Consider the following 22,543-nt stretch of genomic DNA (forward strand, 5'->3'; position numbering starts at 1 on the left):
CTCTCCCTGACCCTCAGGTCTTACCTGGCCATCCCTGCCTCCTCCTGGGTGGACGACTTCATTGATTGGCTGTCTTCATCTTCCTGCTGCCGCCTTTATGTCTTTGGCCCCAATAAAGATGATTTCTGCCCCTCGACTGTCAGTGAGTATGGGGCCTCTGGGGGCTCAGGGCCCACTACATCTTGGGGAAACTGAGGCTAGAAAAAGGAGAGGACTGGTGGAGGATCTCTTAGCTCCTCGCGCTCTTCGGCAGGGTCAGTTGGGGCGGAGGGGGGTCCCGTCTTGGAGCACGGGTGTGGGGGACTGCACCCGTGTGTGTGGACGCCCAGCTGGCCCACCAGGCAATCACCCCCTCAGGCCCCTGCTGAGTTGTGCCCACACCCGCCGGGCAGGCTGCTGCTCACACGCCGAGGGAGTCGAGTGAGAGCTGGGATCGGCACGTGGCCCCACCCCCGAGCAGCTGCACTTGTAGGCGGAGTGGGGAGGCCCCGTGGTGGCTATTTCTCTGCCCCAAACTTCTCTTCCTCACTTGCTCATAGGTACCAACCGTTTCCATAACTGACAGGGGAACTCCTCCCATAGTTAGAGACAATTGCAAATCTCTCCAGAAGTACCCGTGCCTGTTGCGGCAGTGGCAGTGCGTGGGGATCGTGATGGGAGTGGACCACAAGGCGGGCAGAGCGGGGGCTGCCTGGCCTTCGGGGTGCCACCGCCTGGAGCCCCTGCTCTCTTTGCAGACTCCCTGGCCTGCTTGAAGAACTGCATGAGACCCACAGCGGGGTCTGTCCGGCCATCAGTGGAGCAGTTCCACAAGTATCTTCCCTGGTTCCTGAATGATGAGCCCAACATCAAATGTCCCAAAGGGTAGGCCGGGGTGGGGCTTCCACCAGGGAGGACAGCTGTGTGGGCACCCAAGGCGGGGGCAGAGAGGGGCAGGAGGCAGTGTGGGTTCTCTGGGAGTGGCCATAGGCCAGGCACATGGAGGGGGCCCGATCCTTGGCTAACCTGCTCTGGTCTTCTCCCTGCAGCGGCCTGGGAGCGTACAGCACCTCCGTGAATTTGAGCTCAGATGGCCAGGTCTTAGGTAAGCACGGCCTCGACTGGAGGGGAAGACCAGAGTCAGCTGCTCCAGGGGCCCGAGTCCCAGGGAACAGCTTCTCCATCTCGAGCCTCCTCTCCTTCCTCCTTCCCCTTATGGGGGACTTCTAACTGCCCTGGCCCTATCTTCAGAGGTCACGTTACCCAGCTCCACATCCTCAGACTTTACCCCATTTCTGCCCTGCTTCCTTCTCCCCACCCCCAAATCCAAGGTCAGTGTGACGTTCATGGACTTTTCAGCGGCTGATGCTGCCCTTGGGAGCCACCCACATCCTTTTCTCTCAGGCACAAGTCACACCCAGATGTGGGCAGTGGGCAGCTGGTTAAATGAATGACTGTTGTACTTACCCAGTGGGTGCCCTGACGCACAGCTCTGTTAAGTCAGCTGTTTCCATTTTCCTGTCTCCCTTTCTGGTCCTTTCCTATAGGAATATGTACATTGGAAAAGTAATTAAATGAATTTTAAGAATCCAATGCATGTTTTGAAACCATACAGAGCAGCGTTTGGGTTCATCTGGGAGATCTCTTCTTCTTTTTCTTTTTTTCTTAATTTAATTTTGTTTTTGGCTGCGTTGGGTCTTCGTTGCTGTGCACGGGCTTTCTCTAGTTGTGGTGAGAGGGGGCTACTCTTCCTTGCGGTGCTTGGGCTTCTCATTGCAGTGGCTTCTTTTGTTGTGGAGCACAGGCTCTAGGCATGTGGGCTTCAGTAGCTGTGGTGTATGGACTCAGTAGTTGTGGCTCGCAGGCTCTAGAGTGCAGGCTCAGTAGTTGTGGCGCACGGGCTTAGCTGCTCTGCGGCATGTGGGATCTTCCCGGACCAGGGCTCGAACCCGTGTCCTCTGCATTGGCAGATGGATTCTTAACCACTGCACCACCAGGGAAGTCCTGGGAGATCTCTGTAAGCTCTATCCATCAGAGGCAGGGCTGGGACTTGAGTCTTGCACAGCAGTAGGACCAGCTGCAGAGTTTGCAGGACTGGGGCCAAACCAAAATGCAGGGCCCTTTGCTCAAAATGTATTAAGAATTCCCAAATGGTGGCGGCAGAGCCCTGAACCCAGCCGGGCGCTATCCCTTGGGGGTTCTGAGGGCGCCTGGCACAGGCTCTGACCTTTGCAGCCTCACGGTTCATGGCCTACCACAAGCCGCTGAAGAACTCTCAGGATTACACGGAGGCTCTGCGGGCAGCTCGGGCGCTCGCAGCCAACATCACCGCCGACCTGCGGAAGGTGCCGGGCACCGACCCAGACTTCGAGGTCTTCCCTTACACGTGAGTCCCTGGGCACTGGGATGCAGGGAGGTGGGCCCGGGCGAGGGTGCTGGGCTGGTGAGGGCGGCTGCTGGGTGGGGATGGGCTCCAGCAGGGAGGCTCGGGCTGCACCTGGGCCCAGGCCCCCCAACACCCTCCCCAAGCTGCGCACTCATCCTGAAGTGGGCGTGGGAAGCCACGGAGCAGTGACTGTGTTGTGCGACCCGCAGGATCACCAACGTGTTCTATGAGCAGTACCTGACCGTGATCCCTGAGGGGCTCTTCATGCTCGCCATCTGCCTGGTGCCCACCTTCGCCGTCTGCTGCTTCCTGCTGGGCATGGACGTCTGCTCCGGCCTCCTCAACCTGTTCTCCATCATCATGATCCTGGTGGACACTGTGGGCTTCATGACCCTGTGGGATATCAGCTACAATGCTGTGTCCCTCATCAACCTGGTGACGGTAACCTGCTGGCCGAAGGGTCGGGGCTCCAGGGCAGGAGGGGTGCTGGCCTCATAGGACGACCCCAGTTCTTTCTAGAGTCTAGGTGCTGCCCGCTGGTCTGGATGGAGACCCCTGCCCCCGCCCTTTTGTGGCTGAAGCCTCCTCTCTCCCCACAGGCGGTGGGCATCTCTGTGGAGTTCGTGTCCCACATCACCCGCTCCTTTGCCATCAGCACCAAGCCCACGCGGCTTGAGAGGGCCAAGGAGGCCACCATCTCCATGGGCAGCGCGGTGAGTGGATGGGCTGCCTCACGTAGTCCTCGGCCGGCTGTCCTGTGCCCAGCCTGACGCCCACCTGTGACCCCCAGGTGTTCGCAGGAGTGGCCATGACCAACCTGCCTGGCATCCTCGTCCTGGGCCTGGCCAAGGCGCAGCTCATCCAGATCTTCTTCTTCCGTCTCAACCTCCTCATCACTGCGCTGGGCCTGCTGCATGGCCTGGTCTTCCTGCCGGTCATCCTCAGCTACGTGGGTGAGTGCCCAGGCTCCTCTGACACTGCCAGGCCCCTCCCGCGTGACTCCAGGCCACAGGCAAAATGCCACGAACACACACAGCCCTGCTTACCCGGGACAGTCACTGCCCAAATTGTGAGCACACAGTTCCTCCTGGTTTGGAAAAACTGCAGTTTTTCACTTAACATGTGAAAACATCTTTTTTCTTGGTCAGATGTGTGTTTCAAACACTTTCAGTAGCCGTATGGTTCTGTGCTGCGTGCTGTTGAACTTTTGATCATGACCTTCAGCAAGAAATACATTATCACACTGAGAGGTGATGTGTACAGGCACGGACACGGACAGGCAGAGTAGAACAAGCATTTCACAAAATAACACTGCCGGAGAAGCCTCGGATATTTTCTGTTCTAGTGTATCATTGATTTTTTAAAAAAATGCTGGTGTTATCTGCGAAATTGATTTCATGACTCATTCATGGGTGACTACTTGCAGTCGAAAAACATATCCTCTCCTGTGGATCAGCCACAATCCATCTAACCAGCTCCCAGCTGCTGGACATGAGACTATTTCTGACTTTCCATGCTATTGCCAGTGCTGCGATGACCATCCTTGTGGCTGAACCTTTGACCTCATCCTCCAATATTTCCTGGAGAAAGTCCGGTCTGTGAATGTTGATTATGCATGCCAATGGTTAACGCCCTCCAGCAAGTTTTACCATTTAAACTCCTACCAGCAACACGTACATTTCTGTTTCCTCATTGTTGAGTACAGTCATATACACACCCCGTCCCCCAAAAGAGATTTTTTTTTTTTTTGGTTGCACTGGGCGGCTTGTGGGACCTTCGTTCCCGACCAGGGATTGAACCCGTGCTCTCAGCAGTGAAAGCACGGAGTCCTGACCACTGGACCACCAGGGAATTCCACCGCCCCACCCCCACAGAGATTTAAACTGGGCCCGCAGGGCGAAGCATCCCCCCTCTTACGGTGGGCAAGCTGAAAGCAGTTCAATGCTGCACCATTCCCTGACATCCGGAATACTAATAATGGTAATTTCAGAGAAAACATTTACAGAAGGGTGTGTTTGTGCTCTAATATATGTGCACTAATCGTCTTATCACCTCTGGAGGTAGGTGATGTTTTCATCCCCATTTCACCGATGAGGAAACTGAGACTCCCACCCCCAGTCACAGAGCTGGTCACATGCATTGTATCTGGAGGCCACACAGCTCCAGCGCCCCTACCCAAGGCACCAGCATCTTGTAGAAACTTCCTGACCCCCTTTGGAAGAGGAGAGTGTATTGGGGATGGTGGGTGGCGAGGAGGACAGCCCCAGGGGCCACCCAGTTGGGGAGCTACAGGTCCCACAGGTCGTGGCCACCCCTTGGGGATTCCGAGTGGCTGAGAGTGAGGAAGGAGCTCGCAGGTCCTGCCCCCTCAGAGTGGCCTGGGATCTTGACAGAGAGGCGAGTGGCAGGCGCAGAGGCCCCCGGGCCCCTCCCTGACCTGAGTCTGACAACACAGTGAGGAATGGCTTCTCTCGGCAAGGAGCGCTTGCACAGGGTGTCCAGGAGGAGAGGAGGGAGTGGCAGTCACAGGCCGTGGGAGTCTGGGGGCTTCCCCTGCCAGATCCCCGGATGGCAGGGGTCTGCACTGGAAGGCAGGTGGGCCAGGGGCTGGCCGTGGATGGCGGCTGAAACGGCTACTGGCTTTTAGGCGTAGGGTGGAGCGAGGGCTGGGGTGAGGGGCAGCGGTGGAGGTGGAGGGCTTAGGGCTTAGCTCTCGATCTCCGGAACTTCCTTTTTAGGCCACAGCAAACGCCTGCGCCCCGCATCCAGCACGCCGCTTCCCTGACCGTGGTCCTCTGTATCTGTCCCTCTGCAGGGCCTGATGTCAACCCAGCTCTGGTGCAGCAGCAGCAGCAGGAGGAGGCGGTGGCTGCGGCCGAGGCGGCCTCCTGCTCAAAGCACCCTGCCCCGTCGAGCACGGCCAACAGTGTCTATGTCAACTACGGCTTTGAACATCCTGCCAAGAGCGAGGGTGGCCTGGGTAGCTCTTGACCTCACAATAGGCAGAAGTTCTGATGGAGCCGGAGCCCCTGTCCCAGCTCACCAGCCCTGACCTGAGGGGCCACAAGGGCTCCTCTGTGGGGGTCCCTTGACCCATCCTCCCCCTCAGGGCCTGGAAGCGGCTGTCCCCACAGGAGTGCCCACGACAGGTCACCCTCTGGCCATGAGATCTCACCCACAGGGACACACGATGTGATGGAGGTGGCATGCGACGGCGTGGGTGTGATCTGGTCCTGATCCATCTCTTGAATTTGACATGTGTCCTCCTCATGCAAGTTTTAAAACTTTAGTTCTGTGTATGTAAACATATAATATTATTTCACATTTAAAAGTTTTTCTTAATTGATATTACACTTGACCTATCCTTTTGCAATGAGGTTTTTTTTTTCATGCAACACACATTTTTTTGATTTATTCATGTTGCTACGTGGAGATCTAGTCCAATCATTTGAACTGCGTCACAGCATTCCATTGTGTGAACGAACACGGTGTTTTTATCCATTCCCCAGCTAGTGGGCAATCACATTGTCCCCAATTATTTTTCTGCTATAAGTCCACAGTCACTTTTGTGGAACTCAGAACTCCCAAAGCTCTGAAAACCTACTGTGTTTGTCTCTTTTTCTCCTGTAAGTTTGGGACAAACTCATTTGGTGGCCAAAACCGATCAGACAAGATGTATCTATTTATACTCTATAAATAGGATACTTACACTGTTCAACCAACTTGTTGTGAATAGTCATATATTTCAGTGCATTAATGAGTTTGATTTCGTGTTGCTGCCCCAGATCCTCCTGGGGTCTAATATCTAATGTGCTGTAAGCATCAAATTACCTTTCTAAAAAATGTTCTAAATTCTGAAATGCAGCTCACCTATGGGATTTCAGGTATGGAACCATGGACCTGTGGGATAAGTACATGCTTACACGTTTCCTGTCTATGTGTGGGGAGCTACCATCGCTGTAGCACTGAATGGGATACAGGCAAATGCCTCCCAGAGAGGCTGCCCTATTCGCAGCAGCAGTGGATGAGGGTGCCTCTCTCCCTGCACCAGTACCAGCACAGCGCTCCACTTACTGTTGGGAGGCAGGGGGGTAGGATTACGGATGATTATACCTTTTTTAAAAACACTTTTTTAAAAGAAGGCTTTTAAATTTTAGAATAGTTTTACACACAAATTACAAAGATAGTACAGAGAGTTTCTGTATGCCTTCCACCCAGTTTACCCTGCTAACATATCACATTAGTGTGATACACTTGTCAGTGTACAATGAATGAACCAGTACTGATAATTACTACTAACTAAAGTCCATACTTTGTTTAGATTTCCGTAGCTTTTATCTAGTGTCCATTTTCTGTGCCAGGATCCCATCCAGGACACCACATAATACTCGGATGTTATGTCTACTTGGGCTCCTCTGGGCTGTGACAGTTTGTCAGACTCTCCTTTTCTTTGTTTTTGATGACCTGGACAGTGGAAGACTGGTCTGGCATTTTATAGAATGTCCTTCAAATGGGGTTTGTCTGGTGTTTCTCCTGATTAGACTAGGGTGATGGGCTTTTGGGAGGGAGACCACAGAGGCAGAGCGCCGTTCTCAGCATATCGTGCCAAGGGTGCCTGCAGTCGCCACCACTCAGCGCTGTGATGCTGGCTCTGACCGCCTGGCTGAGGTTGCGTCTTCCCTGTACAGTTATCTTGCACCTGTTTCCATGCTGTGCTCTTTGGACGGAAGTCGCTAGGCACAGCCCACACTTAAGGAGGGGGGAGTTATGTTCTACCTCCTGGCGGGTGGGGTGTTTACATAAATTATTTGGAACTCTTCTGAACAGGAAAATTGTCTATTCCCCTCCATTTATTTATTTATTCGGTATGATATCTATATCAGTATGGACTCACGGATACTCATTTTGTACTTTGGGTTCTAATATACTACTACTTTATTTGAGGCTCAAATTGTTCCACGTTTGGCCATTGGGAGCTCTTTCAGTTGGCTCCTGGGTCCCTTTGGCATACTCCCATCACTGTGGATTTTTTTCCCCTTTTTGAGCACTTCCTTACTTTCTGGCATTATAAGATGATCCAGGCTCAACTTGTATATTTCTGCTCCAGTCCTAGAGTCAGCCGTTTCTCCCAGGAGTTCTAGCCCTTCTGTTGGAGATGGGATTAGAAACCAGGATCTGGGTGTTCAGTGTGTGCGTTGCTGCTGGGGCATTGTTGCTTCTGGGTCCTCTCAGCTGAGAGAGAGCAAGGAAACATATGTGTGTATACTGCCCCATGTATGTACACATTTCTATAAATATTGCTATATGTAGCCATCTGTATCTATATTAAGCTAAACGGTAGTTTATGCTGATGCCTCCACCTCTAACCCTAACCACACGAATCATTCTAGACTGCTCTCTTGCTTATCTGTAGCCTCCCATGCCAACGGTGAGAAGCCTGGCTGTACCACCCTCACCATTTACATAATTGTTCATTTCCTCTGTACATATGTAGTAGTCTCAGAAATGATAACTCATGTCCCTGTGGAAAACAACCTTAGAATTAAGTGTCTATGTACAGTTCCTTCAGCCTTTAGTCTTCCAGACACCATGCATTTCCAAAGTTACTTAGGTCAGCATCTTTTTCTACCAGCCCTTTCAGAGAGGCTGTTTCCTACATTTTTAATACAGTTAGATTCTTGCGTCACATTCTTCCTTCCATTCTGGTGTTACAAAATCATGTGTGTAAAAAAGATTGTCGGGGGCGGGTAATCAAGAGAACACTATCCCTGGTTGAGCCTCCAGCTGGACCCAGGCAATGGGAGACTCCTCACCCCTTCTGCTGTCCTTGTAATGTACGCTCTGCCTACCATTCCCACAGTGGGAGCTGTTTTCAGGGAAACGGCCTTGAGAGAGTTAACGTGTTGATGAGACCATCTGGACAGTGTACGTGACTGAACCCAGTTAAGGCTTCTGTATAAACTTTTAAGATTCTGGCAGAGTGGCTGCCCAGGCAAGCCTTGTAAGTTATTTCCCTTGCTTATTAAACCTGCCACCTACCAATCTGAAGTGGTTTGCCTCTTTCTTTGGTCTCTCCTTGCCCTGGGTGTACGGGGGCTAGATTGTGAACCAACAAAGATCCACTCCAAGTATAGGATAGACCAATGGGTATTAATGTGACAAAGTAGGAAACATTTATTGATACGGTTTTCAGATTCCATATTGCAACTAACCACTGAGAAACTACAATCTGTAGAATTTTGGTGTAGTTTCCAAGAATACTCCTCACATTTAATTAAAAAGACAAACTACTATTTGTATGAGACTGGGTTTCTTATACTTCAATCAAAACAACATATTGCAATGCAGTGAATGCAGCAGATGTGAGAATTTTGCTGTCTTCAATTAAGCTAGATAGTAAAGAGATTTGCAAAATTTAAAAGGCTGCTATGTTTCTCAAAAACTTTTACTGCTTTGAAGAACATTATTTCTTCATAAAAATACGTTAATATGTAATGTGTTTTTTATGGTTATTAGAATGCATAAAGAAATATTTAAAAATTTTCTCAGTTTTAATTTCCAATATGGTAACTACCGATAAGCATAATCTACATAAAATATTGAAGACTCTTTGGAGTCTTCAATAAATTTTAAGAGTGAAAATGGGTCCTTTTTTTTTCTTTTTCTTTTGGCCGCGCCTCATGAAATGTGGGATCTTAGTTCCCTGACCAGGGATTGAACCTGGGCCCTCGGCAGTGAGAGCTCAGAGTCCTAACCACTGGCCCGCAAGGGATTCCCAGTAAATGGGTCCTAAGTCCAGAGAGTTTCAGAACCACTGCTCTAGGGCAATTTATCTGAGTTTGCCTTTATTTACAATTCATTAGAGCCCATGCACTATGAAGATATATGTTAACCCGTAGATTTTAGGCCAGTAGAGATGCAAATCATTTCTATCCACTGGAAAAGATAATCTACATCATTTTGTAGGACACGAGCCAGCTTCGTATCCCACCTAGCAATCTTACTCTGTTTTCTCAAAGTGTTGATAAATACCCAGTTTCTCCAAAAGCTTCTCCAAACTAGCTTTATCATATCACTGGTTACTTTACTTAAAATGTATAAATGTTTCACATGTGTTCATTATATATTTGTATGAGAGTTATATTTTTAGTTTAAGATTATGCTTTGACAGACAGGACACGTATACACGCTGTGTGTATACTACGCATACAATGTATATACTACACACACATACATACGTATATGTATATTTCACAGGCTGGCACGCCAGATTCTCTACTCTGCACCTAGCTCTTTCCATTTAATATTTGTGCATGCACTCACTTTACATTCTTGCCTTCTTGTATTTATGTACTTCACCTTGCATTTCACCCACGGCTCCGTTATTAACAGGACAGACACCACCAGTAAGCGCTCGCATTTCCTCTTCTGACGCGCCAGCAAAAGGCCCCCGCTGTCCCGCCTGGGGCTCAGGTCACCCAGTCGGGAACACAACCCATAGACCACGTGACAACAGCGAGGCGCACGTAACACTTGCCCGCGCTACACCTCTTCCGTCCGTTGCCAGCATGGCCACTAGGCGCCCTCAGTCCCGCAGCTCCGGGCCTTCTTGCATTTCTGGGCCCACGTCCCCTCCTCAGCCAGACCGCTCGGGAAGCCAGGGGGTGGTGGGGGCGGGGCCCGCGTCTAGTCGGCTCAAACGCAGCCCAGCCAAGCCCTACCGCGGGGGCGAATGAGCGCGGACCGGAAGTTTCACGGGCGCGCTGGCTGCCGGAGCCGTTACCGCAGCGCACCGGAAGTGGCCTCAGGCCGGTGTCCGGGCCGCGCCCGCAGTGAGTGAGCTTCCCTCCGGCCGGCGACGCCATGGAGCCCGGGGCGGCGGAGCTGTACGATCAGGCCCTGTTGGGCATCCTGCAGCACGTGGGAAACGTTCAGGACTTTCTGCGTGTGCTCTTCGGCTTCCTCTACCGCAAGACGGACTTCTACCGCCTGCTGCGCCACCCGTCGGACCGCATGGGCTTCCCGCCGGGGGCCGCGCAGGCTCTGGTGCTGCAGGTAATGCGCGGCCGGCGGGAAGCTCGGGGTGGGGGGAGGTGGAGGAGGTGGGGGAAGGCCGTGGAGGGGGTGGGGGAGGTGGGGGGAGGCCGTGGGAGCCCCGACCCCCGCGAACGCGCCCCCGTAGCCCCCGACTCTCCGGGAGCCCAGACCCCTGCGAGCCTGCCGCTCCGTCCGCTACCGGCTTCAGTTCATCCTCTGGCGCTGCCCCGGACCAGCCTTCTGGGGCCGCGGCTTCAGCAGACATGCTCTTGGGGTATCAGTTTACTCCTTCCGTGCGAGACGGGCTGGCTCTCGAGCAGCCTGGTCCGACCGGGTGCACTTGGATATCAGAAGTAGTAGTACATCGACGCTCAGGGCCAGGGTCAGCTCCCGCAACGTGTAACCCTTCGAGGTGCCAGGGCCTGCCAGTCAGAGAATGAAAATAGTGCAGGCTAGACGGGGGAACGGGCGGCAGCACGGACACCTGCACACCCCACAACTGCGACGACTGGACGTGGAAGGGAGACTGTGATTGATGGGTGTGGTCCCCCTGTTCGAAGTGTGACTTTTCAGGCCAAAGACAGTCATAGTAGTACTTAATAAGTTTACATTTGAACATATATCTGTACATCCCAGGTTAAGTTTATTGTGTGTTTGAGGTGCTGTTAATACTTATTCAATGACGTTGACGGGGTACTTGGAATGTAATAACCAAGAATTTATGTACTGAGTGTATTTATACTCTCAGCTGCCAGAAGCATTGGAGATACAGTGGTAATGCAGATGGTTAAATAATGGTCTCTCTCCTTGGGATACTTATGCTCTAGTTAAGGAGGTAAAATACAGTAACAGAGAACTATGCAAGGCCAATTATGTGACAGAGTCCATTGGAAGGAAAGGAATAGAAATGATGGTTTGGAAATGGGGAAAAGTTTTATAGAGGAGGTGGGACTTTTTTTTTCTTCAAACATCTTTATTGGAGTATAATTGCTTTACAATGTTATGTTAGTTTCTGCTGTATAACAAAGTGAATCAGCTATATGTATACATACATCCCCGTATCTCTTCCCTCTTGCGTCTCCCTCCCACCCTCCCTGTCCCACCCCTCTAGGTGGTCACAAAACACTGAGCTCATCTCCCTGTGCTATGCAGCTGCTTCCCACTAGCTATCTATTTTACATTTGGTAGTGTATCTATGTCAGTGCTACTCGAAGAGGTGGGACTTTGATGGGATTGAAAGAAGGTACTCAGTCAAGCATTGAGCCTGTTTCTAGGAACCTGAGAAGGTAGAAATGCTGGTGATAACCTCCCACGGTTCTGTAGCGTTTTACAGTTTATGAAGTGATTTCAAATGTTCATCTCCTGAAGACTTGCTACAAGTTGCAAGTTGGTCAGGTATTATTTTCCTCAGTGCCTGCATGAAGAAACAGAAGTTTAAAATGTTTAACTACCAAAGATAATATGGTCAAATGAGGAGTGAGGGTGGTATTCAGTTTCAAAACTTAAGGCTGTTCCTCATCCTTGTAGTTGTTAAGTGCCATCTGAGTGATCAGAGAGCTGTGTGTCAGAGATGGTTTTTAGGAGGCCCTTATGTCAAATTAATGCTTTCATGGAAGACTGTGAAATAGATAAGGTTGAGTTTTATGTCGCAGATGAGGGTGCCAGTTCAGCAAGGTTAGGTGATTTGACCAAACTCATCATAGAGCTGGAACTCAAAACTTCATTTTTCGGATTCCAGATCTTTCTGTTCTATTATTTAACCAATCCATTGTAGGGTGGCAACACTTTTGTCTAGGGTGATCTTTTGCAGCAAAGATGTAAAGGAGAAAGGAACATTTACTGAGCACCTAGTATGTACCAGTTGTTATGTATTTTACATTCTAGGATGTTATTTATTTCTAACACAACCTGAAAGGTTGGTCTTTTCCCTTGTTTTACAGGTAACTGACAGAGGTAATTCATGTAAGACACCTACTATGTTTCAGACACCCTTAAGGTTAAGATTTGGTGAACAGTTTAATAAAGTGGGGGTGGAGAGCAGGGCAGAGAGAGGGTTGGGATGGGCCAGAGGTGATCCAGGGTTTCAAACCTGGGCACTGTAATAATGATAATGCATTCACTGAACTGTCACCTGAGTTTAGGGGAAGAAGCTTAGTTGAGTTGGAGATGGCAGGCAGAAGTCCCTGCCCACAGGCTGTTGAATTGTGGGGCTGGATTTTAAGGGAGGTAGAGGAATCTGAGTGGTTTGAAGGAGAGGAACTGAAGGTGGAGGATAGCCCTTTGGGGAAGGATCCCAGAGAAGGGATGGGAGAAGGAAGAGGCTGTGTGAGTGGGAGGGGGATGGAGGGAAGTGGGCAGGGCAGTAAGTTTCAGGGAAACCAAGGGGGACAGTTTCCAGCAGATAGTTAGGAGGGGTGTAGTGTTTTTTGAAAGTGGTTCTGAATCATCAGTATTGCCCAAGAGCAGATATTCCCTGGCTATTTTGGTTGGGTAGATCAGGGTAAATCCTGGGGAGCTGTTCTTTTATCCACAGAGGCATTTGGCAGTGGGGTGCTTGGGGGTCTCTTCAGAACTCAGGCAAAGAGGGTTTGGATGGGAGTATTGGGGTACTCTGTTCTGGAACCCAAAAGTTCTCCCTTGATATTTTGGGGTATGGGCTGTTGGTGAGGTTTAAGCCTTCTCAGACTTTTCCTCCTAATTCTTAGGGCTTGCACAGTCTGAATGTACAGCTTGCAGGACCCTCAGCAGGAAAGATGCATATAGAAATTGTATTCCACTCCATGATTTACTAGGATGTTTTAAGAAAACAATAATTTTGAATGACATTTCATTCGTACCAGTGGATCCTCTGTGTTTATTCTGGAGTCCAGTTTGGCAAGCTTAGAAGTCCCCCCCATGAGAGTCAGGAAAGCTGGCTCTATCTGTTCTGAGCTTGCTGGGAAGTCTTGGGAGAATCACTCTCCTCTCTGTCAGTTGAGAAGGTTGATTGGAGGTCAGGGACATCTCTTCCAGCTCCGCAGTCCGGGATTCTGAAATGAGTGCTGAGGTCAGTGGCGACGTGAGAGGTGAAGCCAGGGGGCAGGCAGGGTGCTGAGTAAGCAGGGGCGGTGGGCGCCGCAGTGCAGCGAGGAACGTGAGGCCCAGGGTCCGAGGGAGGCTCCCGGCGTTTGGAGAGATCCCTTGCTGTTGCTTCTTTTCTGGAGTTAAGATGAAGATGTGGGGCGTCAGGAGGATGAATGGCTCTGAGGGCAACGGGTCTGGTGTCTGGTGTCATTGACGTGAGAACAAGAGAAGTGAGTCAGGGGTCAGGTTCTCTGAAGAAGTAGAGAGAGATATTGTTTCCAGTTTTTAGCCTTAGGGTTTTACTTACCTTCCTGTGCCTACATCTCCTTTCAGTGTTTGGTGTGTTTCCTGTATAATTTTTTACTTTCTTCTTTCACTGGCAGGACCTTGGGCAGGTTACCCTCTCCGAGCTTAGTTTTCCATTATCTTTGAAATGTCAGTGCTGTCTTCCTCACAGCATTTTCACGAGGATTTTGAGAGAATGTCTGTAAAAACATTGGCATAGTTAGTAACTTCTTTGGTTCTGTCTTCCTGCCCAGTGCACGCAACAGTTATTTAGCACGTGTCTGCATTCTGGCCCTTTGGAAACAGTCCTACACACCTTAAGACATTATTATTTTATTAAGACTATTTTTTAGAGTAGTTTTAGGTTCAGAGCGAAATGGAGGGGAAGGTACAGAGATTTCTTATGTCCCCCCTGCCCCCCCCCCCAGCGTCCCCTATACCAACAGCTGCCACCGGAGTGATGCATTTCTTACAGTTGATGGACTTATATTGACATATCATAGTCACCTAAACCCACAGTTTACTTCAGGGTTCACTCTTACTGTTCATTTTATGGGGTTTGGACAAATGTGTGATGGCATGTAATCCTCATTATGGTACCACACAAAGTATTTTCACTGCCCTAAAAAAAACCTGTGAGCTCTACCTGCTCCCTCCAACCTCCCTCCCCCCAACCTCTGGCAACCACTGGTCTTTTTATTGTCTTTAAAATTTTGCCTTTTCCACAGTGTCATATAGTTGGAATCTTACACTATGTAGCCTTTTCAGATTGGTTTCTTTTACTGATATGCATTTAAGGTTCTTCCATGTTTTTTCATGGCTTAATAGCTCATTTCTTTCATCACAGAATCATATTCCATTGTCTGGATGTACCACAGTTTGTTTATCCATTCACCTGCTGAAGGATATCGTGGTTGCTTCCAAGTTTTGGCAATTATGAATAAAGTTGCTAGACACAATCCGTGTACAGGTTTTTGGGTGGACATGTTTTCAACTCCTTTGGGTAAATACTACGGAGCGAGGTTGCTGGATTGAATGTAAGTGTCTTCTCCCACCCACTTTTCAAGGTGGATCTCCCAGCTTTCCTGTCTCCGGGAGGAGATACCATAGGATATATTTCTTGATGACCCTGCCTCTTGGAGCCGTGACATTTCCTCCTGTCATTCCCTCTGGAAGGTGTGCCTTTCATTCAAGGTCTGAGGCAGAGCGCCTTCTTCCAAGAAACTTCCTTAGCTGTCTTTCACTGGAAATGCTCATTTGCACCCTCATTCTGATGGCATCACGTGTATTCGTCACAGCCTCTTCCTGTCAGAGTTGTCACGTCTGGGTCTGTCCTGGCTGCACTTCAGGGTTATGTGTGCCCTCGAATGGTGCATACAAAATGCCATTTTCTTGTGCACTTTTTGGATGGAGAGTCCCAGCACTTTTGTGGGTGTGACTGTGGCCCAGAAAAGATTAATGACTGATCCACACAGCAGAAAATTGAGTTCTTCGAGGTTGGGAGCTGTCATTTTGATTTTTGGTGCCCCTTGCACATTGTAGGCACATCATGGATGTTTGTTGAATTCCCAGGCTAAGACCCACACCTTCCCTCAGCCCGTGCAGTGTGGGAAGATAGCAGCAGTCCAGTGAGCCGGCTTGTATTTTGTGGATTGAAATTCAACTAATTCCCATCTTCTCTTCTTTCGTCTGAGTTGTTGGTGCCTTTACAGCTCTCAGTACCAGGACAGCGTGTTCTTTGCATTTCGAACAAGGCTCTCGGGGGCTATAAAAGTAATGACAGGTGAGACCATTTAGTTATGCATCATTTAGAGTTGAAAGTTGGCCTCATAGGCGTGTAAATATTTTGAGCCTTGGCTTGTAAAGGTTTCACTTTCATTGATTTTGGAACTCCCCTTTAAAGATTGTTTTCCTAGCGGCATTTGGTGAAGTTGAAGTGCATTTCCATTTTGCCAGTGGGAACATTTTTTTTAGTCTACTGCTTTTTCATTCTTTATTTACCAGATTTTGCTGTATTTCTGTAGAATGTGTGGTACGGTACTGGGCGGATGAACTGATTGCAGGATTGCTGTTTGATTTTAGGTATTCAAAACCTTTGACCGCATGGCCCGTCAGGATGATGAAAAGAGGAGGAAGGAGCTGGAGGAGAAGGTCAGGAGGAAGGAAGAGGAGGCGGCCACGGCTGTGGCAGCGGCCACGGCTGAGCGGGAGCCGGTCCCAGCCCCGGTTCAGGAGGTGGAGGTTGAGTCCACCGCAGACTCGGGCGGGCCTCAGGAGCCTCCCGGCCCGCAGGGTGCCGAGCAGGAAGTGGCCCACCGCTCCGGGGAGACAGAGCCACCAGGAACAGATGCTGGCGCTGCTGAAGTCCCGAGGAGACCACCACCTCTTCCCAAGTAAGAATTTCTACTTTGTGGCTTCTTTCTTTTCTTTTTTTCATCATGGTTTATTACAAGATATTGAATATAGTTCCCTGTGCTATACAGTAGGGCCTTGTTGGGTATCTATTTTATACATAGCAGTGTGTTATCTGGTAATCCCAAACTCCTAACTTATCCCCACCTCCCTTTCCCCTTTGGTAACCATAAGTTTGTTTTCTGTGTCTGTAGGTCTGTTTCTGTTTTGTATATAAGTTCATTTGTATCTTCTTTTTTTTTTTTTTTTTTTAAGATTCCATATATAAGTGTTATCATATGATACTTGTTTTTTCTCTGGCGTACTTAGTATGATAATCTCTAGGTCCGTCTATGTTGCTGCAAATGGCATTATTTCGTTCTTTTTTATGGCTGAGTAGTATTCCATTGTGTGTGTGTGTGTGTGTGTGTGTGTGTGTGTGTGTGTGTATCTCACATCTTCATCCATTCATCTGTTGATGGACACTTAGGTTGCTTCCATGTCTTGCCTATTGTAAATAGTGCTGCAGTGAACACTGGGGTGCATATATCTTTTCAGATTAGAGTTTTCTCCGGGTATATGCCCAGGAGTGGTATTGCTGGATCATGTGGTAACTCTATTTTTAGTTGTTTAAGGAACCTCCATACTGTTCTTCATAGTGGCTGCACCAGTTTACATTCCCACCAACAGTGCAAGAGGGTCCCTTTCCTCCACACCTTCTCCAGCATTTGTTATTTGTAGAGTTTTTTAATGATGGCCATTCTGACCTGTGTGAAGTGATACCTCATTGTAGTTTTGATTTGCATTTCTCTAACAATTAGCGATTTGAGCATCTTTTCACATGTCTATTGGCCATCTGTATGTCTTCTTTGGAGAAATGTCTATATAGGTTTTCTGCCCATTTTTCATTTGGGTTATTTGTTTTTTTATTATTGAGTTGTGTGAGTTTTTTGTATATTTTGGGAATTAGGCCCTTGTTGGTTGCATTGTTTGCAAATATTTTCTCCCTTTCCTTAGGTTGTCTTTTAGTTTTGTTTATGGTTTCCTTTGCTCTGAAAAAGCTTATAAGTTTGATTACGTCCTATTTGTTTATTTTGCTTTTGTTTCTTTTGCCTTGGGAGACTGACCTAAGGAAACATCGCTAGTTTTATGTCAGAGGTGGCTTCTTTCTTGCTTCACATCTGGTGGTTGGGTTTGTCCCTAAGTGGGTCTTACTTGGTAACACACTGACTCTATTTCAGCATTTAGTTAGCTCTTCATGTTTGCAAACTGCCTCACAGTGTGTAGGATGGGAGGTCAACTGGTTTCAGTATTCTTCCTTTTTCTCTCTGTAGGGTAAGGTAATAATCTGCCCACAATCAAACAGCCAGTTAAGAGCTAGACCAGAGTTAGAGCACTGGGCTCATAGAGTTATGCTTTCCCGTGAGACCTGCCTGTCTGTGTGTCTTGACTCTGTTTTTTCCCTGCAGGAGCAACTGCTGGGACATGGGCCCACAGTCCTCTTGGTCTAACGTACACCCAAAGAGGTTGTCTGGAATGGGGGACTGCGGACCCAGAGTCCCTTCAGAGCCTGCCACTTAGTAAATGTATTACCTTGGGCAAGCTGCGTCACCTTTCTGTGTCTCAGTTTTCTCCTTTGTAAAGTGGAGGTGATAATAACAGCACTTCCCTCAGAGGCTGTTGTGAATATTGAATGAGCCAAGGGTCATGCAGCTAATGAGTGGTAGGGCTTAGATCAAGCCCTGTGCTGTACTCGTCCTCACTTTTCAGGAATTCTGCTTCCTGGTGCTTCCCTGCCCCTGTTTGGGTGAACAGAGCTGATACCTCCTTGTGTATGAGCTGTGGCAGTGTCTGAAAGACGGCATGCTGCTCCTGGCCTGCTCTGTCTTTAGGCGAATCTGCTCTCTTCCCTCTTTGGTAGGACTGTTCCCTGCCCTCTCCTGGTTGTCTCTCCCCCTTGGCCCTTCTCTGACTAAACTTCCCTTCTGTTCTTCCCTCTCCTTGCACTCTCCCTCTAACCTGTTTTAGGTACTCTTTGAATGTAGTTCCTAGTTAATGAAGCAAAGTGAACAACTTGGAGTGACATAAAATGCGGAGTAGGGGGAAAATAAATTTTGTGGAGATGGGTTGGGGCAAGACTGCAGAGTCTCAAAGTCCAAGTTCGACTGCATGGAGGGTCGGTGCCCCTAACCCCCTGTTGTTCAAGGGGGGTTAAGTGTACATGCAGAGAAAAAGCCCAGAAGGAAATACATTATGAATAGTGGTGGAACTGTTGAGTGTTTTTCATTGCCGTCGTTGCCCCTTACTGTATTTTCTAATTTTTCCACAAACTATATACTTTGCTTTACTAATTTTTTTGCATTCTTTTTATGATTTCTAAGAACTCTAGTAAAAGAGGGGATTTGTTTTTAATTCCTGAGTAATAGATTGGAATAGCTGCCTTGTTGCCTTGTCGAGACCCTATTTTTTATTCTTGGACCAACGAGTTGTGTTCCAGGTTAGTATCGGCGTTAGTTTTGCGAGTCCTAACCTGGTGTAAGTATAGCCTGAAGACTTGGGTGTGTTCCAGGAAACCTTAGTTTGGTGCTGCAGGCTCAACGCTTCCGTGGACTGAACCTTCTCAGCCTTCAGGTATTCACTGGTTTTCTGTGAACAAAACAAGAAATTGTGGTCCACATCTCTCTAGTTCCATCTGAAAGGCTGTGCTGTGGCAGATCTGAAATGGAACATGAAAGCCATCCTTGTCCTTGTTGTAGCTCTTGTGGCCCCCCAAGTCCTTCCAGTCAGTGCCCAGAATTGCTTATCCTATAAACTGTAGATCTGGGGGTTCTGTTAATTAAATGACTTAAGATAGTTATTCTTTAGGTGACCACACAGAAACACTGCTTTTGTGGGGCACCCTGTCCAAAAACCAGTTACATACCTAGAATCTGGGTCTGACATTGCTGATTTCTGATTACTCCTGCTTGCTACCCATTTGCTGGTGGTTCTGCCCAGTATTAGGTAGTGGTGATGGCAACTTCTCTCAGTCTACAGGCAAATCACACTTTGGAGTCAACCCCCTGTCCCCAGCCTAGGCCCTGCCAACCATGGGTTAAAGTTTTTGCAGTGTACATTTTCATTTATACATAAAGTACAGATTTTTACACATAAAGCCACATGCCGCCACCCTAGTGCTTAAAGTGCCCAGTTTTATTCCTTAGAGATGAGAGAATTGGGGTACACAAAAATTTCCTTGTCCATACAAGATAGCTCTGAGAAGGTGCACATACTCTTCAAAGGAGCTTCACAGTTTATGAGTTGTCCATAGTGAAGATACTGTAAAAAGTGCTGCTTAGAGCCCCAGTGTTTATATTGTACTTGACCCAGTGATCTGTGCTCAAAGGACTTCTAGGGAGCTGGGAAGCTTTCAGAAATGCTGATGACATTACTAGTGCTGTGGAAGGAGAGAGGGACGCAAAACCAACAGCATCAACGTCCTAATCACTAAGTCGGGCACCTCTCAGAGCTGTTGGTGGGGTTTGCCTCTTGGGTTCCAGCTCTGTGTCTGGTCCCACTTCGGTGGCCATAGGTCCTGCAGTTTCCCTCTCAATCTGCAGGTGTCGCTGTAGGCAAAACAGTGATAACTGCATTTGCTTGTGCTGGGATGCTGACAAAAATGTACAGAAGGCTGTGCCACCTCTGGCTTTTGCCCTTATAAATCACAAACAGAATTCTTTAAAAAGAAGAAAAAGGAAAGAAAGCACTGAGAGTAAATTACAGTTGGCCCTTGAACAACACAACCTTGAACTGCACAGATCCACCTATACATGGACTTTTTTCAGTAGTAAACACTACAGTACTGCAGAGTCTGTGGTTGGTTGAATCGTGGATGTGGAACTGTGGATACAGAGGGCCGCTCCTGCGCTGTCAGTGTTGAATGGTGGTACATGCCCTGAGTCCCTCCCGAGCTACCCCTCTGTCCTGCACAGGGAAGCAGGCAGCAGGGCCTCGTGAGAAGGGGGTGTCATGGAACTACTTGATGTGTTGACCCATCTGGTGAAATCCTGGTAGAACAAGGGTGTGTTAGAAAGCTGCTCAGTGCTTTCTTTTATTTTGGGTGGCATGGCCTTTGTGTCCAGCTGTTACAGGGATCCATCTTGGGAAAGGGATGGTGTAGTTTGGAAGAGAAGTTTCAGATTTCTAATAGTATCCTCAGCAGATGCTTTGTCTTCATCGTGCCTGGTTCATCTGCCCCAAGCACAGCACTGTTCACGTTCTTCAGTGCTCTTGTCCACGCAGCAAGGCCTTCCAGCACCTCTGTCCCTCTGCTGCCCGCCACAGGTAACCGCGCCTCCTGTGAGCCTGGGTTTCATCTTACATCTGTTTATGGCTAGTTCTTACATCTTTCACTTTTGGGGCAGAGACTTACTCAGCCCCTCTCAGCTCCCAGCTGTGTGTTAGGTGAGCATCCGATGCATGCTGAGTTCATTCCTTAGTGCCTCTCCTTCGGTTCTGCTCACCCGTGTCTCGTGACGTCTGTGGCTTAGATGTCCCTTAGGCGGGCTGTCACAAGAGCAGAAGGGCGCTGCTCTCTGCTGGGGCATCCTTTCTGTGTGCAGTCATGCTGCCTGAGAGCTGGCTTCCTGGGTTTGTCTCTAAATGGGGTCCTTCCTTTGTTGGTCCCTGCTTTTTCAGGTGCCCATTGCAGGAGGCCCTTTGATAGAGTCACGTGGACATACCGGAATGCTACCCCAAATACCCACCCTGTCGGCTTATGGTGAAGATTGACTGAGGTCAGTGTGTAAGACCTGGTGAGCAGGATTCCTGGCGCATAGTGAGCCCTCAAGTAGGTATGAGCTGTTCTCAGTATTGCTTTTCTTAACTTAAACAAGAACAAACTGTTTTTCTTCCTCATTATGCTCAGTGTAGACTATTTGGAAAATAAAGATAAGTGTGTAAACAAGAGAAAACATCCTACCACTCCCTATTAACTTTCTGGGATATTTCTACAGTTTTTTCTATGCGTATAAATGTGTGCGTGGGTGTGTTTGAACACACACACACACACACACACACACAAAGTATGCTTATAAAATTGTCTTACACTGTGGCTTCTGTTTTGCTGAACATTGTATGCTGAGCATTTCCTGCATCCCTTTTGCTGATTTTGAATTCATGTTGTACACTGTTGAGTGTTTTGTGCCCAAGAGGTTCTTTTCCTCAGATGAGGTTGTTGGCTGTAATCATGCACTCAAGAGAATAGTAAACAGAAAGCCAGCAGTCCAGGGATGTCTGCCGGCTTTCCCCTACTGGGGCTCTGCTGGGCCTGCCTGCCTCAGGGTCTGTTTTCAGTCTCATCTGGTATAGAAGCTGTTCTTTCACCCAATTCACCCTGAAACTGCCCCTTCTCTAAGGAACCTCAGGTGTAAGTGGCCTCAGGGATTTGATTTAAATCACAGATGAGGAAGACCTGATATAGGTTGTTTGTTAGAAGTATTTTTTTCCTCTAGAAGCATTGTTTTTGTTTTCATTTTGCAGTTCATTTCTAGCTTATAGGCTTCATTTTTAGAAGAGGTTGGCCTGTATATCTTACAGCGATGACTCATGTTGAGTTGGTTGGATACTGAAGCCGGATGGTAAAAATGACCTGGCGTCCTAGCCTGTGAGAGTGAGCATAGAGTGAGCATGTTTGTGAGCGGGAGGAGGGGGCCAGTGAGACTCCCCCAGGGTACTCTTTCCCCCGGGAAATGTGTACTTCCAGATGCCAGAGCCCAGTCTGCTTCCTTTTAACAGATGGAGAAATGGAGATGAACAGTGGTGAAGTGCTTTGCTTGAAATCATAGTTAGAAGGGAGGGCCAGAGTCATGGGGAATTGAAGCAGTTCCCAGTGCGCTTAGAGGCCCAGACACGGGTATGTTCGCTTTGCTATTGTTAAGAAAAAGGAACTATTACCAGAACTATCTAAGAGATACTTTTCAAAACTAACACAGCCAGTTTCTAATTGAATATTTTTCTGTGTCACTAAAGAAGTATAACTTTTTATGCTAGCTTTTTTTTTTCTTTTTCCTATTGAAAAAAAAAGTATATGCACCTTGTGGAAAATGTATTAGGTTGAATTTAAATACAAAGGTGAGTAGACAGAAGAATGCAGTGAATCCGCGTGTACTCACTGCCAACCCTGTGAAGTACACCCGGCCACTTCTCCCCCTCCTGTGTTATTCAGAAGCAAATTCTACCTCATCATTTCATCTGTAAATGTTTTCAACCAGTGTTTAAACTTCTGGTTTTCTCATAATGTCATAATTTTTAAAAAAAAGTTTAAATCTATAATAAGGCTCCAACCGCATATCACTTTGTAGCTGACTCTCTGTTTCTCTTGCTTTTATTCTCTCAAAATTTATTTGTTAAGAAAAAAATCAA

The 22,543-nt window shown here is 48.3% G+C and overlaps 2 protein-coding genes and 1 long non-coding RNA gene across 5 annotated transcripts in view; 2 read left to right on the top strand and 1 right to left on the bottom strand.

Moving 5' to 3' along the window:
- Window positions 1-8,413, top strand: part of NPC1L1 (NPC1 like intracellular cholesterol transporter 1) — a 27,042-nt gene extending 18,629 nt beyond the window's left edge. The window contains exons 12-19 of the mRNA XM_082472558.1: window positions 18-142; window positions 738-864; window positions 1,029-1,084; window positions 2,215-2,365; window positions 2,575-2,806; window positions 2,965-3,078; window positions 3,156-3,318; window positions 5,181-8,413. Of these exons, the coding sequence (XP_082328684.1) occupies window positions 18-142; window positions 738-864; window positions 1,029-1,084; window positions 2,215-2,365; window positions 2,575-2,806; window positions 2,965-3,078; window positions 3,156-3,318; window positions 5,181-5,356 (1,144 nt within the window). The 3' untranslated portion in view covers window positions 5,357-8,413. The remainder of the gene's footprint in view (window positions 1-17; window positions 143-737; window positions 865-1,028; window positions 1,085-2,214; window positions 2,366-2,574; window positions 2,807-2,964; window positions 3,079-3,155; window positions 3,319-5,180) is intronic.
- On the bottom strand, window positions 7,283-9,896 carry LOC309665843. Its single transcript, XR_014266729.1, has 2 exons — window positions 9,689-9,896; window positions 7,283-7,597 (listed from the first exon to the last, which is right to left on the bottom strand). It is a non-coding gene; the product is annotated as an uncharacterized lncRNA (long non-coding RNA).
- A 248-nt stretch (window positions 9,897-10,144) lies between these two features.
- NUDCD3 (NudC domain containing 3) overlaps window positions 10,145-22,543 on the top strand; it is a 74,891-nt gene continuing 62,492 nt past the window's right edge. For 2 of the 3 annotated variants that reach the window (XM_082472581.1, XM_082472582.1), the window contains exons 1-2: window positions 10,150-10,420; window positions 15,833-16,143. In XM_082472581.1, coding sequence (XP_082328707.1) covers window positions 10,229-10,420; window positions 15,833-16,143 — 503 coding nt within the window. In that variant the 5' untranslated portion in view covers window positions 10,150-10,228. Of the gene's footprint in view, window positions 10,421-15,832; window positions 16,144-22,543 lie in introns of all 3 variants that reach the window. The other variant, XM_082472583.1, reaches the window with a different exon arrangement.

This window comes from Balaenoptera physalus, assembly GCF_965194825.1.
Source record: "Balaenoptera physalus genome assembly, chromosome: 8".
In the NCBI taxonomy this organism is placed as follows: domain Eukaryota; kingdom Metazoa; phylum Chordata; class Mammalia; order Artiodactyla; family Balaenopteridae; genus Balaenoptera; species Balaenoptera physalus.